The sequence below is a fragment of the Sitophilus oryzae genome, unplaced genomic scaffold (genome assembly GCF_002938485.1).
Source record: "Sitophilus oryzae breed Bouriz unplaced genomic scaffold, Soryzae_2.0 scaffold_172_pilon_pilon, whole genome shotgun sequence".
Classification (NCBI taxonomy): Eukaryota; Metazoa; Arthropoda; class Insecta; order Coleoptera; family Curculionidae; genus Sitophilus; species Sitophilus oryzae.
In genome coordinates this window covers 4259813-4276998 of record NW_022146424.1, presented here as the reverse complement: position 1 = coordinate 4276998, position 17186 = coordinate 4259813, and the positions used below count along the sequence as shown (strand labels likewise).

At 32.3% G+C, this 17186-nt stretch overlaps 2 protein-coding genes and 1 non-coding gene across 3 annotated transcripts in view; 1 reads left to right on the top strand and 2 right to left on the bottom strand.

Moving 5' to 3' along the window:
- Positions 1 to 122: 122 nt before the first annotated feature.
- Positions 123 to 196, bottom strand: Trnat-agu. Its single transcript has one exon. It is a non-coding gene; the product is annotated as a tRNA-Thr (tRNA).
- Positions 197 to 574: 378 nt separating this feature from the next.
- Positions 575 to 10031, top strand: LOC115881466 (merlin). The gene is made up of 11 exons (XM_030898947.1): positions 575 to 791; positions 957 to 1086; positions 1142 to 1350; positions 1409 to 1636; positions 1690 to 1899; positions 1958 to 2085; positions 3264 to 3372; positions 3429 to 3575; positions 5650 to 5856; positions 6099 to 6268; positions 8463 to 10031. Exons 1-11 carry the CDS (start codon positions 693 to 695, stop codon positions 8671 to 8673), a joined length of 1848 nt encoding a protein of 615 aa, XP_030754807.1. The 5' UTR covers positions 575 to 692; the 3' UTR covers positions 8674 to 10031.
- A 1874-nt stretch (positions 10032 to 11905) lies between these two features.
- Positions 11906 to 17186, bottom strand: part of LOC115881733 (probable cation-transporting ATPase 13A3) — a 29671-nt gene continuing 24390 nt past the window's right edge. The window contains exons 14-17 of the mRNA XM_030899352.1: positions 16992 to 17135; positions 16464 to 16688; positions 15632 to 15709; positions 11906 to 15569 (exon numbers count right to left, since the gene is read on the bottom strand). Of these exons, the coding sequence (XP_030755212.1) occupies positions 14089 to 15569; positions 15632 to 15709; positions 16464 to 16688; positions 16992 to 17135 (1928 nt within the window). The 3' untranslated portion in view covers positions 11906 to 14088. The remainder of the gene's footprint in view (positions 15570 to 15631; positions 15710 to 16463; positions 16689 to 16991; positions 17136 to 17186) is intronic.

The following is a 17186-nucleotide window of genomic DNA, read 5'->3' as shown; positions in this document are numbered from 1 at the left end:
TGTATGAAAAATATGTGCAATAAGATCTAATGACAATAAACTTTGGAAGTTATGGAATTATTTAGATTTTCTGCTATTTTGGACTTGAGAAATTTTTTCAGAAATTAAAAAAAGTAACAACGAGGCCCCGGCGAGATTCGAACTCGCGATCTCCTGTTTACTAGACAGGCGCTTTAACCAACTAAGCCACGGCGCCGTTGAAAGCTCTTTTCTTCAGACCCGAAATCAACCTTCCCGGCAAAATCATAATATTATTTAAAATTTCATATATCTAAAAAAGTATTAACTTACTTTTCATAATTAGTAAATGATTAATAATTAATTTGTTAATAAAAGAAAAATAAAAATATCCTGTAAATCTATACTAAACAATAATAGTGTTATGGTATTTAATTTTTTCTACACTTCTTAAAGTATTTATGGTGCTCATAAAAAGAGATATGAAATAAGTACATTTATAATAAATACACAAAGTAAATAAGATCTTATGACTTTCGTTAATAAAATAGAAAATTAAAATATATTTAATTTTATTTTGAAAACCCCCCTCCTTCAATTTAACAGCTGAGTTGAAAAAAGACAGAAGAAATGACAGAAATCAGTGACATATCAACATGAGTAATTTCATAACAATTTGGAATAAAGCTTTTTAAAAATGTAATTTATTAATTAGAGTAGTTTTTCAATTAAGCATGATCGATAGGATGACGCCCTTTCGCAGGAAGAAATGTGGAAAATCCTTTCCGGTAAAAGTGTGCACTTTGGATGCAGAATTGGAGTTCAACTTGGAGGTCTGGATGGTTTTCTGTTTACTAATTTGTTTACGTCTCTTTTTCACTTAATTACCTTTGTTTCGTTTCGTATATGATGTGTGCCCTATTGTTTAAAACGAGGATCTAATTATTTTAGTATAATTTTGTTTCGGAACTCATTGGAGCTTGTTTTTATTCTTACAGTGGCGAGCTACAGGGAGAGATCTTTTTGAATTAGTTTGCCGAACGATTGGTTTGAGAGAAACATGGTATTTTGGATTACAGTTTGAAGATTCAAAAGGATTCATATCTTGGTTAAAATTAGACAAAAAAGGTAAAAATTTATCATAGACATTTGAATAAACCGTTGTATATAATTTTTTTTTTAGTTCAAGACCAAAGTATACAAAAGAACCACCAAACAGCTTCGTTTATGTTTCTAGCTAAGTTTTATCCAGAAGAAGTTGCAGAAGAGTTAGTACAAGAAGTAACGCAACATTTATTTTTTTTACAAGTTAAGCAGGCTATTTTATCTATGGATATATATTGTCCACCTGAAGCTTCCGTGTTACTAGCGAGCTATGCAGTTCAAGCTAAAGTACAGTTATGGCATGATACATAAAACATTCTTGAATAAAATAAATTTAATACCTTAGTTTGGTGATTTCGATGAAGACACGTACAAGCCTGGAATGCTGGCGAGTGAGGACTTGCTGCCCCAACGTGTAATTGATCAGTACCAAATGACGCTCGAAATGTGGGAGGAAAGAATCAGGGTATGGTATGCCGATCACAGAGGTATGTCTCGAGACGAGGCAGAAATGGAATACCTCAAAATAGCGCAAGATTTAGATATGTACGGTGTAAATTATTTTCCTATTCAGGTAACTTTAATGTTGTTATATTAGAAAAATACCAAAAAACAATTAACTTTTAGAACAAAAAAGAGACTGAGTTATGGTTAGGTGTAACTGCTCTAGGACTAAATATATACGAAAAAGAAAACAAACTACAACCAAAAACCACATTTACGTGGAGTGAGATCAGACATATTAGCTTCGACGACAAGAAATTTATTATTAAGGCTGTGGATAAAAGTTCTCCTAATTTCGTTTTTATTAGCCAAAAAGTCAGAATGAACAAATTGGTAAGTATAATTTGATTTATTTTTTTGGAATCTTTTTAGTGTTGTATTAAATTTTGAGATATTGGATTTGTGTATGGGAAATCACGATCTTTTTATGAGGAGAAGAAAGCCAGATTCAATGGAACTTCAACAAATGAAAGCTGCAGCCAAAGAAGAAAAACAGAGAAGACAAGTTCAAAGAAATCGGTGAGTTGATATGTAAAAAATAGAACAAACTTTATTGATGATAACTTTATTGGTGTATCTTTCTGCCTGGACACCGAGTATTAACTATAAACTGTGCTCTGGGTCTACAGTTAATTTTCACTCGATTTTTCCTCCACTTGACTTCAAAAGACACAAAACACACGTAATAACATGAATCAAAATGCATCATCTTCCAAAACACAGGGTATTTGACAAAAGTTGACACAAAATTATAACCTATAATTTGGCAAGACTTTGACAAGCGTCAAAAATCTAAAGGCGAGTTCATACGCATCGGCGTCCGTTTGTCGTTTATCGTTCCGTCAAACCAATAAAATTGAAATACGATCTGTCATTTTTGAAATAAACCAATAAAACTGGTTAAAAACAACAAGAGACGACGCATGACGGATTTGTATTTAAACTAATCCATAGTTAACTTAAAAATTATTAGAGACTTTTTTAGTAAAATCTTTGCCTAAAATAAATAGATTGGTATGGGACGTCATCTGCTTTTTTTCTGTCATTGTCTGTCGAAATCTTACCTGAGAAAAAAAAACAGAGTATAATATATGCCACGATCCACAATAGTTTTTGCAGTTCACACAGCTTTTTATGTTTTTAATGTCACTTTTTCACAATTATCACAGGTTTCAGTAAATTAAATTTAAATTAAACTCACAAGATAGCAATAATTACTTTGAAAATGGACCCGGTATTTTTTGAATGAGGGCGGTGTAAATTTTAAAAGATTTTATAGTTTTATAATTGAAGGTGCCCCGTAGCGTAGAGGTACAGGCTCTCGTCTACCAATCTCAAGGTAGTTGAGGTTCGAATCCCACACCCGGCATATCATCTGCCGACTATTTTAATTTTAAATAAAAATAGTTTGGGTACCTAGGGCGACTCAGCCTTAGAAATGAGTACTTGGGATTCACGATCCTGAGGTAATAATAAGCGGTTGAAGCGTAGTGCTAGCCACATTACCTTCCTTGTATGCCGAACGGCTCTAGTATGGCAAGCTGTACCTTGCTACTCCCAAGGCGTTAAACGCTATATACGGGAGCTATTATTATTATAATTGAAGATTCTTACTTTGACAAGAGAAAATTATTTCTGTTTTTGTTTGCGGTTGTCCTTAGCAAAATAATTTAATAATAAAATGTATATTAAATTAGATTAGCAAGAGAGAAACAACTAAGGGAAGAAGCAGAAAGAGACAGGGCTAATATGGAGCAAAGACTGTTACAGTACCAAGAAGAAATAAGGCTTGCTAACGAGGCTCTTGTAAATATTAATATTATAAGTGTTTATGGTATTTTACTGGCAATTTCCTATTTTAGAGAAGGTCAGAAGAAAGTGCCGATCTATTGGCGGAAAAAAGTAGAGTTGCTGAAGAGGAAGCGCGATTGCTGAGTCAAAAAGCAGCAGAAGCGGAACAGGAAATTACTAGGTTAAGGTTAACTGCCATGCGAAAAGATGAAGAAAAGGTATAATAACATTTTTCTTTCTCGGTGTTTTGGATTTTTAATTAAACTGTTTATTAGGGTGGGTCAAAAAAATCGACTATTTTTTCACTTTATACTCTAAAATAAAGGTTGGTAGACACTTTTAAAAAATTCTCTCCAAGTATGAACTCTTAATTTTTATTAGGAAGGCCCTCCGCCTTTCAGTTTTCTATTTTTTTCCTTATTATTAGAAAGAAAAATTCATATCTCGGTATTTACTATTTCGAAAAAACATCTCATATGTATATTGGTAGGAAATTTAATTCTCTACAAAAAAAGTCTCTTACATTTTTTTTATAAACCTCACCGTTCGAAAGTTATTAAAGGTTGAAGTTTGATTATTTTAGGGATGAATTTTATAACTCGTTAACAAAAAATCATTATGATACGCATAACTCATGGTTAATTTTGCAGGAAATTCACTGATCTACAAAAATGGTTTCTTATGATTAGTCGATTAAATTAACCGTTTAAAAGATATTCATCGTTAAACTTCAATGCATAATAATTTCTACAGTTTTTGATTAATAATTCAAACAATTCCAATGTATTTTATGAGTTTCGGGAAAATTTGTACAAATTTGAGTTTCTATGAACAAAGAAATATTTTAAACTTTTTTTCTAGTTTTCTTTTAGTCCTAAGCAGGGTTGACATGATTTAAATCAAATGATTTAAATCATGATTTAAATCGCGATTTAAATCAAGTGATTTTTTAAATTTTAAACATGTGATTTAAATAAAAAAAATTATTGAAACTATAGAGGCATCGAAACGTCGTCATAAAATAAAATAATGAACAAAATCTAGAAACATCTTTGCAATTCCAACGACCTAAAGCCAAGAGTAAAAACAAAAAATATATAGTATACAGGTCAAAGAAACGAAACAAAAAAAATATCATGATATATATCAATGATATATATCCGATATATATCATTGAATATATCATGCCAACCCTGATACTTGGAGAGAATTTTTTGAGGTGTCTAACAACCTTTTTTTCTGAGTATAAATAGAAAAAAAATATTGGATTTTTTGACCCACCCTACTATTTATAATACCTGGTCCGTCTCAAAAGTGGCTCATCCCTAAATCCCTATAACTTTTTTATTTTTTCAGATAAAAAATCGAGATTTGGTATTAATATATGACAGAAATTAGGATTGATTGACGTATTCAATTGTTTTCTGTCACTGTTTCACGGGAAATGACTACAACTTTTGATTTTTAAACAGTACCCTCGGTGTTTTGTTGCTTTATTCGATAGAAAATGACACTCTGAATAGAATGACATATAAAGGTGCGTTCACACCGTCTGCGCCGCGCCGCGCAAATAATTTTTTTTAACATATGAACGCACCTTCATATGTCAACTTTTGACATTTTCGAATATGGTTTATTTGAAATTGCAACATGCGATTCATAACGATTTGACTCGAAATACCAAGTGTGTGGTATCAAATTATTCGTAAAAAAATGCTTTTTCCCATTATGCCAATGAGCCTCGTTCCATTTGAGAAAATTAAGATATGATTAAAAATACGATTTGGACATCTTTTAATCGGCCAGGATAAGACACGAATAACATTAGACATTAGACGATCAAATTATCCTAGGTTTCTATTTTATTAGATTAAAAATTAGTGTTTTTAACACAGCCATGGCACTCTAGATTGAAATTTAAAATTCAATTTTGTTTTAAGCAAAAATGTCAAAAGTTGACATGATATGTCATTTTCTATCGAATAAAGTAAAAAAATACCGATGGTGCTATTTAAAAATCTAAAGTTGTAGTAATTTCCAGGGAAACCGGAAGTGGCCGAAAAGAATTGAATACGTCAATCAATCCTAATTTGTCATAAATATACTAACATACCAAATCTCTTTTTTTTTTATCTGATAAACCACTTTTGAGACGCGCCCGGTATAATAACTGTTTAGAATTTTCATTGTAAATTTGACTAAAAATTTCTCCGTTGCGTTTTTTTGTTATTTGTTTTATTAAGATAACTATCCCATTTGTTGCTATTTTTCTGGCATTTTTCTGTTATAAAGGTTACCCTGGAAAGAAAAACGAGAGAGGCTGAAATGCTGACTGCCAGATTAGTCGAGGAATCGGAGAGACGAGCGGCCGAAGCTAATAAACTCAAAGACGAATTATTAAAGGCTCGCGCAGCCGAAAAACAAGCCAAAGAAAAACTGTTGGACTTTCTAAGTCGCAGTTCCAATTACAATGGATCCACACCAGCATCACCAATTTCAGTAAGTTTATTAAGTACATACAATATAAACGAAAAAAATTGCGTCATAGTGGTCTTTGAAATAAAAAATCTATGGTAATTTGGATGGAAATTTAATCATTTACACCTAAATCCTTCCGGTAAAAAAAATATTTTTGGAAATTGGTTTGTGTGTGGAATCGCTCGTTTCCTGTCATTTCAAAGGCGACTGTGACACTGTTTTTTATCATTAGGTATTATTAATCTAGTATTTTATTTTTACAGTCTGTTACAACGTTATATTCTGGTCCTTTATCGCCAAACAACGCTCACTCTGAATATTCACTGTTAGAAAGTGAATCGACATCACCAGATTTTAATTTGAATATAAATTCATATGATCTTATAGCTCACGGAGATGCCGAACAATTATCTTTAGAAATAGAAAAAGAGAGGTAACAAACTTTACTACTTACTACATGATCTTGATGATTTTTTTTTCTCTATTTCCGCATTTCAACTTTTTTTCTGTATTTTTAATCCTTAACATTATGATATTCTTTAACACACCCATCAGTGTGTCATATAAACAGAAAAAAATGTTCTATTTTGTTATTTATGTCTTAATAAAAGTTTCTTATTATGGTACATATGAACTACTAGATATTAAAAGCAATATAGACCTGGAAGACTCTATCTATACTTTGGAATGGGAATCCTCCAATGGTCTAAAGTTTGATTTTGATGCATCCGTTATCCGTTGATACCAAAGGTTAATACGATGGTCCGACGCGACGGCGCTCTGATTGGTCATAGCGTTTTCGCGCCACTTTTCGTCCGTAAATGTTTTACTCCAGCCCGTCAGCGGAGAACGATCGTACGATAATCTTTGAATAAGAAGACTAAGGAAGGAGCATAATGCTATCCATGTATTCATGCATGGTGGGCGGAAAAGGCACCATAAAAACTCTCTAGGGTGGGGATCCTTGACAGTTCTGTTTGACGATTCATTTGACACATTTGAATTTGATTTGAAATTTTGTGGATTTGTCAGTCTTTACGGAGCTTATTTTATGTTATTTATTATTTATTCTACTACTAATAGTTGTATAAAGGTAGTAAATCTAGATGGAAATTGTGGCAGAACTTAAATTAACAGTGACACTATCGCGATTTATCGAAAAAGACTCTAAAATAGTTGGTTGTGTAGCGTGCGGTAAAATCTCGGCAAAAACTGAGTGAAATAATGGAACAACTTTTCGCTAGTAAGTGACTATATAATATACTTACGTGTAGTAAACCGATCATTTATGAAATTCACTTAAATTAACTAAATTATATATTTTTCTTGCATTTTAGCTTTTATTTATTACTGTCAAAGATTAGATGTCAAAGAATTTAGATACGCTAATTTGACTTACCTGCTTCAGTAGCGTATCGGATGTTTGTGTTAATAAATACTTATTATAACTTATCTATTTTTATTAGAATTATATATTTTTATAACAATTTAATAACTACCAACATTTATTCACAACGTAAAATAAAACAACAAATTATTGAGTCTACCCCACGTCTACCCTACATCATAGTTTTACATTTTTTAAATAAAATTAGAACGACACTGATAAACCGGAATTTAAGTCGGCCATATTTGAGGCCCATCGCGGTGTACCTAAGATTTTTGATATGCTCCTTCCTTAGTCTTCTTATTCAAAGACGATAATAGACGATTTGACACTTTAAATTTAATCTAACCTTAATAAAAATATAATAGTACAAGAGCTAGCAAAGTCGGGAAAAAGAGGATTTTATGAAAGCTGGTTCTTTAATATATCTTTTGCTATGCTCTCCTGACCAAAGTGCGGGCCGTCTGGCTGCCGGTAGACTACTGCGGTTCACTATTGCGCATCACATCTGTACAGGGTATCCTATTTTCGTGTGTTTTATGGGATTTCTCATTTATGAGTAGATATACAATGTGCGATTTTCACATTGTTTACTACTTTTTTATGAAACTAAATATGCTCCACATATGTTTGTCCTAGCCTTCTTAGTTCTTGAAATACAGGGCGAATTTGTGATGCGCAATAGTGAACAAATGTTGAATACAGATATGATGCGCGGTAGTGAACACAACGTCCACCGACAGCCAGACGGTCCACACTCTGTTCAGAAGATCATAGCAAAAAATATATTAAAGAATCAGTTTTCTTAAAATTCTCTCGCGACAACGTTGCTAGCGTTATGGAAATGAAAATATAAAATGCCACCAATCACAAGCAAATCGTATATCCAACAAAATTAATATCGTATCGTCGGATGACGGATGCGTGAAACGCTCTAACGTTGCTCAGGGCATCAAAGTCCTGAGAAAGGAGAAACAGGACACAAGTGTATAAATCTGGAATTAAGATGAGAACTTGAATTAGAGGTGGATTTTTGTGAATCTTCGAACATAGTTACTAACAATTATAAAATTCATTTTAGAGTTAATTAATTGTTGGTGTTCTTGCACTTTCCGATTTATTTACTACTTGTTAAAAATAATTAGAATATAAAAATATACAAGGACGGAAAAGCAGTCATTTCCTGACATTTGCACTTATTTATTTACATCCTGTATCATGTAATTGTATTTTTTTCCAGAGTGGAATATCTTGAAAAATCAAAACACCTCCAAAATCAACTTAAAGAATTGCGTACAGAGATAGCTGTTCTAAAAGTGACGGAAAAAGCGACCGATTTTGATCAGTTGCACGAAGAGCAAGTGAAGTCTGGCGAAAACAAGTATTCAACGCTCAAGAAAAGCAAGAGTGGAAGTACCAAAAGTCGCGTGGCCTTCTTCGAAGAATTGTAAATAAATAAAGTAAAACAAGGTATAAGGTAGAATTATATCTTTTCGAGATGCAGCGATCATAGAAATTAAATTTGAATTGCTTCTCTATAGATCATACCAAATAAACTCTTAGTTGAGTGATTAAGCTTGACCGACACAGCGTTGCCCACTTTTACATATTTTCTTTCAATCAAAGTAGTTTAGGAAACAAAAATGAATTACTTATAAATATATAAACAGTTATTATTTACATCAACAAATCTCACCTCCTTAACAGCACTTAAGAGACATAAGGGGCCATTATATTACAGATTTCCCATTCAAAATGTTCTAATAAGGCTGTAATGAGTTTTTTGCAACGACTGTTAAGCTGCTTCGCCATCTTGTATACCTCGCACTACAAGCGGTTTAAAAAAAACTATTTGCGACTGCAAGGTCTGCTAGTAAAAAAAATTAAGCTTAAATTATCTCAACACAATTCACTTGAATCAAAAACTCGTAATGCAAAACTTAGTGTCAAAACGAATCAAAATATCAGGAAATAAATAAATAAATATGGCAACGTGACAATTTTTAGAGCAGAGCTACCACCTGAATCGCCAGCGGGCAATGTAAATTCCAGTTAGCCACCCCAGCGTCGAATATGTCCATGGTTGGCAACAATGAATTAAATAACCGCGCCCTCGATGACGTAACTAAAAGTTTATTTGGTATTGCTTATATATGGATATTATCTAAACCTATTAGTAAAATAAGTGAGGTTCGATCTCATAGAGTATACAGTGCGTTCAAGATATTATTTGAACGTATAAGCTAAACTTTAGCTTGGGATATGAAAAGAAGGCGCTTGGATCTAAATCGGGTGAATATGGACACTGATGTAGCAGTTTAAACTCTATATCATGACTACCTAGAGTGTGTTGTGAACGGGAGGCACTTTTTGAGTTGTCACGTTGCTCTCTTGAATGTCTATCATCCCTGCAGCTCGAAAAACCAAACTATATTGTATATACTATTTTTATACAACTTAGAATAAGTCTGTTGTTCCGATAACGTTATTTGAACGTAAAATTATATTGTTATAAGCTTCTGTTTCGAATTTATACAATAATTATTGGGCGTTCTTAAAACAGGGCCTGCGTTTTTTATACAAATATTAAATCTTTTTATTTTACTCTATATTATCGGTTTTAAAATTTATCTCTTTATCTTCGGTAGGATTGTAGAAAAAATCTAACATTTTTTTAGATGGCTTTTAGTCTGATTGTTAAGCTAAAATAACTATTGTTTGATAAAGATGGTTTATTAATTATTTTATGCTTGAAGTTTTTATAATTTTAAGGAAAAAAGCACTTGTTGAAAATAAATATAAAAGACAGGTTTTATTGAAAATTTAGTTATTTAAGCAGATAACAAAGTTAATACATTTTCTAATACGATGTTTGTTGGTTTTATTTTTTGTCAATATACAGGGTGGTCCGAAAATGAGTGAAAAAATATATATTTCCGTGATTTTTTACATAAAGAATGTCTTTTGGTAAAAATCGCTAAGAGCAACAGGTCTCAAGATATTTAGAATAAAAATAGTCACTACATGTCATTATTGACAAACAATATACATGTTGCGTACATAGTTATTTGGCTGAAATAATAAATTTGTGAACTTTTTTTTTAAATTAATCATAAATTTTCCTTCGAAAAAATGATAAAACAGTTTCTATTGAACTTTTGGCACAAAAATATTTCAAATCTATGATTTTAATCTAATAATTATTTAGCCAACATGTTTAATTTATTTTTAATGATGACAGGTATTGATAATTTCGATTAAAAATATATCAGGAACCATTACTCGGTAGGGATTTTTACCGAAGAGACCTTTTTGACTTAAAAATCGTCGTGAATGTATACTTTTTTATTTAATAGTTTTATACAGGTACGGACGAAAAGTTATTATTCTTCAAACCAGTTAAAACATATGTAGGTGGCACCCTCATCTACAAGTAGGAGTCATATGGACATTTTCAACCAAATATTGATGTTACTTCCGAAATTATTTGGAAAAAAATCCAAATAAAAATGAAACTTCTACACGCTGTATCTCTGAAACTAAGCATTTTAGGACATACAGTTATACAAACTTTTTTACTTATTTTTATCTGCAGACTATGCTGCCGAAGTTTCCGGAATACAGTTCGGACCACCCTGTATACATGAAAATTTTGATATATAATTAAATAAGAATGACTTCTTAAAAAATAAAATAAGGTAAGTAACTCAATTGCTGGGCAAAAACTTTAAATAGGAGGTTTGTTCCAACATAGCAGAGAACCGGTACGGTTACGCTTATGAGTAGTAGAGAAAATTCCAACGAAAAAATCGTTTGGCTAACGATAACTTTTTCGTTCCAATCATAATTTTAATCGTTCGTGAACTGGATTCAGAATGGTGATTTTGACCACAAGTCAAAAATCTGACCTGCGTATTAAGCTGTGTGTCAACTGATTATTGTTTTTCTTCTATTTCTTTAGCTATTTTCGCTTTTTAATTAGCTGATTCCTCAAGTTTTATTTGGTTTTTATACATATTTCAAATAAAGATTTTAATATTTTTGTACTAAATATGATGAGTGACGAAGAGGACAGCGATGTTGAGTTTGTAGATACCACTGAAGATGATTTGAGACTTTTGTTAAATAAAGTAAAGGTGATAATCGCAATAAAAAAAGTAGGCACGTATAGCAGCCCATACTAAAATATGTTAATAAAAAGTTGGTAGGCAGTTCTTTTAGTTTCAAAGTAAAGGAATTTTTCCAAATTTTTTTTTATCTCAAAAACTGCGACTTTGATTTTGATGTTATTACAAATTTTGTTGCAAATATTATTCCTAATCTTAAATTGAAAACCGCGTTTCGCTAGCTACTGTAATTTTGAAGTTACGATTTTTTAAAAGTTTTAACTCCCTCCCATACCCCCTTACCAACCCCCCACCCCCACCAAGAACTAATGGCCAGATTCTCTGGTGCCACAGTATTTTTGTGCCAAATTTGGTTAAAATCGGTTTAGCGATTTTTGAGTTATCGTGTTACAGACAGACGGACAGACACCATGAAAATATGTTGTATTTAGGTCATTTATGACCCAATAACTCATTTTCAGTGAAATTAAAAAAACTTTTTTTTTGCCGATCTTAATAGCCTACCATACCTGTTGGTATGGTCGGCTAATAAATTTAATAATCCATAAATCAATCCAATAAAAATTTATATCGAAAATATCTAACCTATATTAATAATTAAAAATTAGGTTATGAATTGAATTCTAAAATCAGCTCAAAACCTGTCCCAATCCACATTTAATTTTAATAAAGTAACCACAAAGTAACAGAACTCTCCAAGTCGACACATACCATTCTAGAACGATACAAAATTCTGTTTTGGAACCAACCTAAGAAAACGTTCTCTATCCTTTTGTATATTCACCTCTATTTCTAATTACCTTAGGCTCCTCCCCTAGGGGCATGAGCCTATAATATGACATGCTAATTAAAATAGTTGTAATCTATGATTTTAAATAAAGAATCAATTTAAAACATGAAAACGTTATATTGCAAAAAAATGTAAAATTAGTAAAAAGATATTAATTATTACAAGAAAATATAACCCTATTTAAACAATATTAATATATATTAAATAAATTACTATGTAAAAAATAAAAAGTATTTTAAGTAGCTAATAGATGACTACAGACCAAGGGATAAAAGTCTGCTGAATATACTTGGCCAAGACAAATATTGTGATCACAGATAGTTAGTTAATAGATCTGAAATCCCTTGGTGTGTATATAAATATTAAAAATTAAGTAATACAATTCGGTTTTCAATACCACTTAACAACTAATAAATACGATATTTCAGCAGATTGTTTTTGGAATTTTTGCACAGCAAGTAGATTCCCGCTAAACATCTAAGGAAAATATACCGTACGAGCAAAAAAAAACGACGTCAAAGTGAAGATCGCTAACATTTTATAAGTCGAATCTATCATTCGTTAGTACCTATCCAACTTGATGTCGTTTTTTTTCTATCGTTCGGTATCTACTAACATTGGCTAACATGACGAGTATATTGGACATTGGGAACTTTGTCTAAACAACTCAAATTTATAAACTTAATACTATTAATGAACTTAATTAGAAGGGGAGACATATAAGTAAAATGTCATTAGTAGGATCACTCTCAAAAAAATAACGAGTATTAGCACCTAAATAAAGTTATACCTATAAAAATAATAAACTAGGCTACATAATGTGTTTAAACGAAAAAAAAATAATCTCTTCTTTGGTACTTGGTAAGGGATATAACCGTGTTTAAGTTTTTTTTCTTTTTTAAATAAAACTAAAAAGTTTTATTTCTTATTCGTAAATGATTTGAAATATTTTGTTGTATCTTAAAAATCACTTTTCTAATCACTTTATGCCCTAGCAAACAAGAGGTGCACCTACATATTTTTGTTCGAAACTCTAGTTCAAATTTTCATTATAGTTTATTTAGCAAAAGAATGTATGACAGTCAGTTGTCACAGGTCAACATCATATATTCTCTTGCCACACATAGCATAGATTATTAATAATTGTATTTTATTCTACTATCTAATCTAAAAATATATTTTTCACGCTTTCTAAATGTTTAAATATCTAAAAATTGTTACAAAATCTATAAATCTTAATTATTAACCTAGCCATAATATTTCCAACTAGCAATAATACCACGCATTAAGAAACAGAGATCTAAAAATGACATATAAATGACATTTGGATCAACACAAATGCATCTAACGAGACTATAGATCTATTACAAAGAGAAAGAAAAATAGACGCTTAATAAGTACAGATTAATTCATCAATGGAAGTTGCTTAATCTATTTTTTCCTTAATAAAAAGTTCTATAGAATCAATCAAACTTTGAATAATGACAGATAAACAAAAACTGTCAATATTCAGAGCCTTATTGATCATGCATATTTATTTCAATTACTTATTTATAATGTCGAAAACTTCATGAATATGAAGAATAATCAACCATAAATGGACACAGATAGTGTTTAAATCTTTCAAATTACATAAGATCATAACTCATACATTTTTCACACTTTCCCTGTGCTGTAACAATAACTAGTAACTGTAACTATTCAATGTTAAGTACAAACTAACCAACAAAATGCCAATTGAAATACTAATTAATCCCAAAAAGTTATCTGAAATATTTCATTAGATGGTCTGTATTTACATTTAATATCCTCAATCGAAACGGACAACTGCCAATTATCACGAATGATTTTCCTTTCTAAGAAAAAAACCTAGCACATAAAACCAATCTATGATTAAACTGTCACCTAAACCCTAAAGAAACGCCTAAACATGTAAAAAACTCCTTATCTCACCTGATCACGTCCAAATTATTCAATTCTACGCGCCAACAATCGTCGCTTCCGCCATCTGGAGGACTTTTGCTAATACCGAACGCGTTAAACTGCGAGTACGCCACGCCGGGGGAGTGGTCAAAGTCCGTGACGTGCTCGGCGTTTACCGCCCGGGCAGGGGAAGTGGGCGTGACCACAACAGTCACGCCCACATCGTCGAAGGGTATATCGGGAATATTCAGCTGGGAACTGGCCATATCGTAGCTGCTCTGGTTGTTGCTGAGCGACTTAAACGTGTCACTTCTTGAGGGTGTGGGAAAACTAGAAAAATCCAGATTTTCTTCGGAAAAATATCCAGTTTCGTGGTTGACTAAAGAGGGTCTATGCGCGTAATGATTGGGGGTGTTGTACTGATGGTTTGGAGTAGTAAATGCAGAATTTGGACAGGAATTTAAGTCATTACTGCTTTCGTAAAGCTTGTTCAGAACGTGATTCTTATCGAACTTAGTGTCTGTTTCTACTACAATCTCCGCATGGCATTCTGGCATGGGGTTGAGTGGGCTAGCTGCGCTTTTAAAGTCTGACGTAAGTACCGGCCACTTGACGTCTCGTTTCAGATCCCTTTCTATAGCGAGGTACTTCTTTTTAGACTTGTCAACGTTATGGTACTTAAAACGCAATTTCTTAAAAACTAAATTCTCCACAAAGAAATGCTCTACTAATATGCTGACGACAAAATTACCTGCGGCATATGCCAAGAGATACAGACGAAAATTCATATCTTCAGGTAGAGCTAGTTCAAAACTATCTAACAAGAAATTGGCAGGATAAACAGCTAAATACACGGAAAATGCAGTCATGAAAATAGCTGAAATTATAAACCCAAAATTCGAAAATATTGATTTGCGATACGGATAACCCTTCGAAAATGCAATAGCGAGAATGATATATTGAAAAGAAGAAACGGTAAAAACGGTATAGTTCTCGACACAAGCAACCTCGTCTGGATCAGTCATATTAAAGGGTTCATACCATGGTTCTGATTTGAGATGCACAAATGCCGATACTTGAAACAACACGACAAACAACATCTGTAAAGAAAGAGACAACAGAGGCGAGAAACTTATCAAACTACTCAACGGTGTCTGTTTGTGTAATTTTCCAGAATAAGCTTCCGTTTTGCCGAAGAAAAATGCAAAAATCGAAATTATCGCTAAATCGATATAAAGGAACTCCATATCAGTCAAGTTTGATTGAATGGAATATAGTATAAGCACAGAAACGAATTGACATAGAGAATATCCGGCCATGTATTTGAAAATGCCGAAACTAGTAACTAGAGCCGCTCTGCCTTCGCGGATAACGTTAAGTACGCAACTGATGTTGGGGATTTTAGAGGTGAAGGGTGAGGCAACGCTGGATTCTGCGTCTGATAAAGAAATGCCGGTGTGGGCGGCTTTGAGAGCTCCACAGTCGTTTGCACCATCTCCGCACATCGCTACAACAAAAGAAAATGTTTAAATATGCATCAAAAATTCATTAATGAATATTATGACTTACCCACGACATATCCTAGGCTTTGTAGCTCGTGGATAAGCTGCTGTTTTTGTTCTGGAGCCATTCTTGCGAACACAGCTCCTGAAAGAACGTAATTTAGTCAGTTAACCTTCAAATAACAGTTAAGCCTCAGAATTATCTAACCATTTAAGTGAGTTTATTCATATTTTTACGCTATAGGTGATATTTTTAGGCTATAATTTCAATGACGATTAATATCGAATTTTAATCATTCATGGTTAATCGGAGATGACGAATATAATATGTGAAATAAAAACGTAATGTAAAAAACTAGTTTTTTACGTGTAAAATTAATTTTATGAGAAATAAAAAAAAACTTTTCCACATTAGTAAAGCTTTTGTAAAAACGCTGTTCTGTCTATTGCAAAAAATGAATTTATTTCCTTATATTTGGTATTTCTATTAATATTATCTCTTTCAATTTGAGTAGAAATCAAAATGTATGCCAAAATAATTCAAAGTACAGGTTGGGAAGGAAGAGAAATGCAATTTTTCCTTTTTTTAACCTGTATTTTTACATTAAAACGTAAAAATTGTCAACACAGACAGATGCTTAAATTCCCATGCCTGGTCAATATTCTATTCCTCTTCTTGTTACTATTAAAACGTCAGAATAAGATAATAGCTATATAAAGAAATAATTTTTCTCAGTTTAGTTAAAAATTTTCTAGAAATTTGTTACAGTGTACAAAAGAGTTAAATTGTCAAAATATGTGACTTCAAGGTCCAAAAATTTGCCACACATACTTCAAAGGAGCCGCGCTTACTGTCGCTTCTATACAGCTAAAATATTTTTTTAGAATAAGTAACTTACCTCTAGTACAAATTCTTGGTAGCAATTCTGGATAATATTCCTTAAGGACACCCCAAGTCTTTCCTGTCATGGCGAATCGATAATTATTAAACAAACTGATTGGTCTCGCTACTCCATTTCCTGTCCCGACATTTTCCCTCACTGTAGTTGCTGTAATTGTCTGAAGCTGACTTTCTATTGTATCCAAACTGACTACGCTGACTGAATTTGATAGTATAGAATAATCTGAAATTTTTTTTTGAAAATCTGTTGAAAAATATCAAAAAACTTTTTCAAAGTCCCTGTATATTTAAGAAACTTAGTACAAATAGCTACACAGAAGTAGAATCGACATCTGAACTCTGACATTTCGATATTTTGTCATCTGACCAACTTTTTGACAATTTTGTTGCTTAAGAAATTCTGCACTTTTTTCAATAACTCAAAAATAAAATAAAAATCCATTTGTGGCGCACTTGGCTGCATTCCCTGTATATCCAGGAGTCTTTTATTATCAAACCCCTGTAACAAAAATAAAAATATTCCTACCTTTAGAGGGTTCTTTGACGTCTGTAAGGGTATAATACAAGTTAGGCGGTTGAGCAGTATCACTATTGACAGTTATGACACTCTGACCAGAACAAATGATTTCACAATGCCTGGCTACCGAAAGGGCTGTCAAAATATTGTCACCTGTTGAAAAAAGAAGCTTTCAGACTTGTATTTCAGTGGTTTCTATTTTAA

Excerpts from the sequence above, each read along its gene's own strand:
- LOC115881466 (XM_030898947.1), top strand. The coding sequence starts at position 693 with ATGATCGATAGGATGACGCCCTTTCGCAGGAAGAAATGTGGAAAATCC. Across the intron at positions 1,351-1,408 it reads GCTATGCAGTTCAAGCTAAA|TTTGGTGATTTCGATGAAGA; the intron begins GTACAGTTATGG and ends TTAATACCTTAG. Across the intron at positions 6,269-8,462 it reads TTAGAAATAGAAAAAGAGAG|AGTGGAATATCTTGAAAAAT; the intron begins GTAACAAACTTT and ends ATTTTTTTCCAG.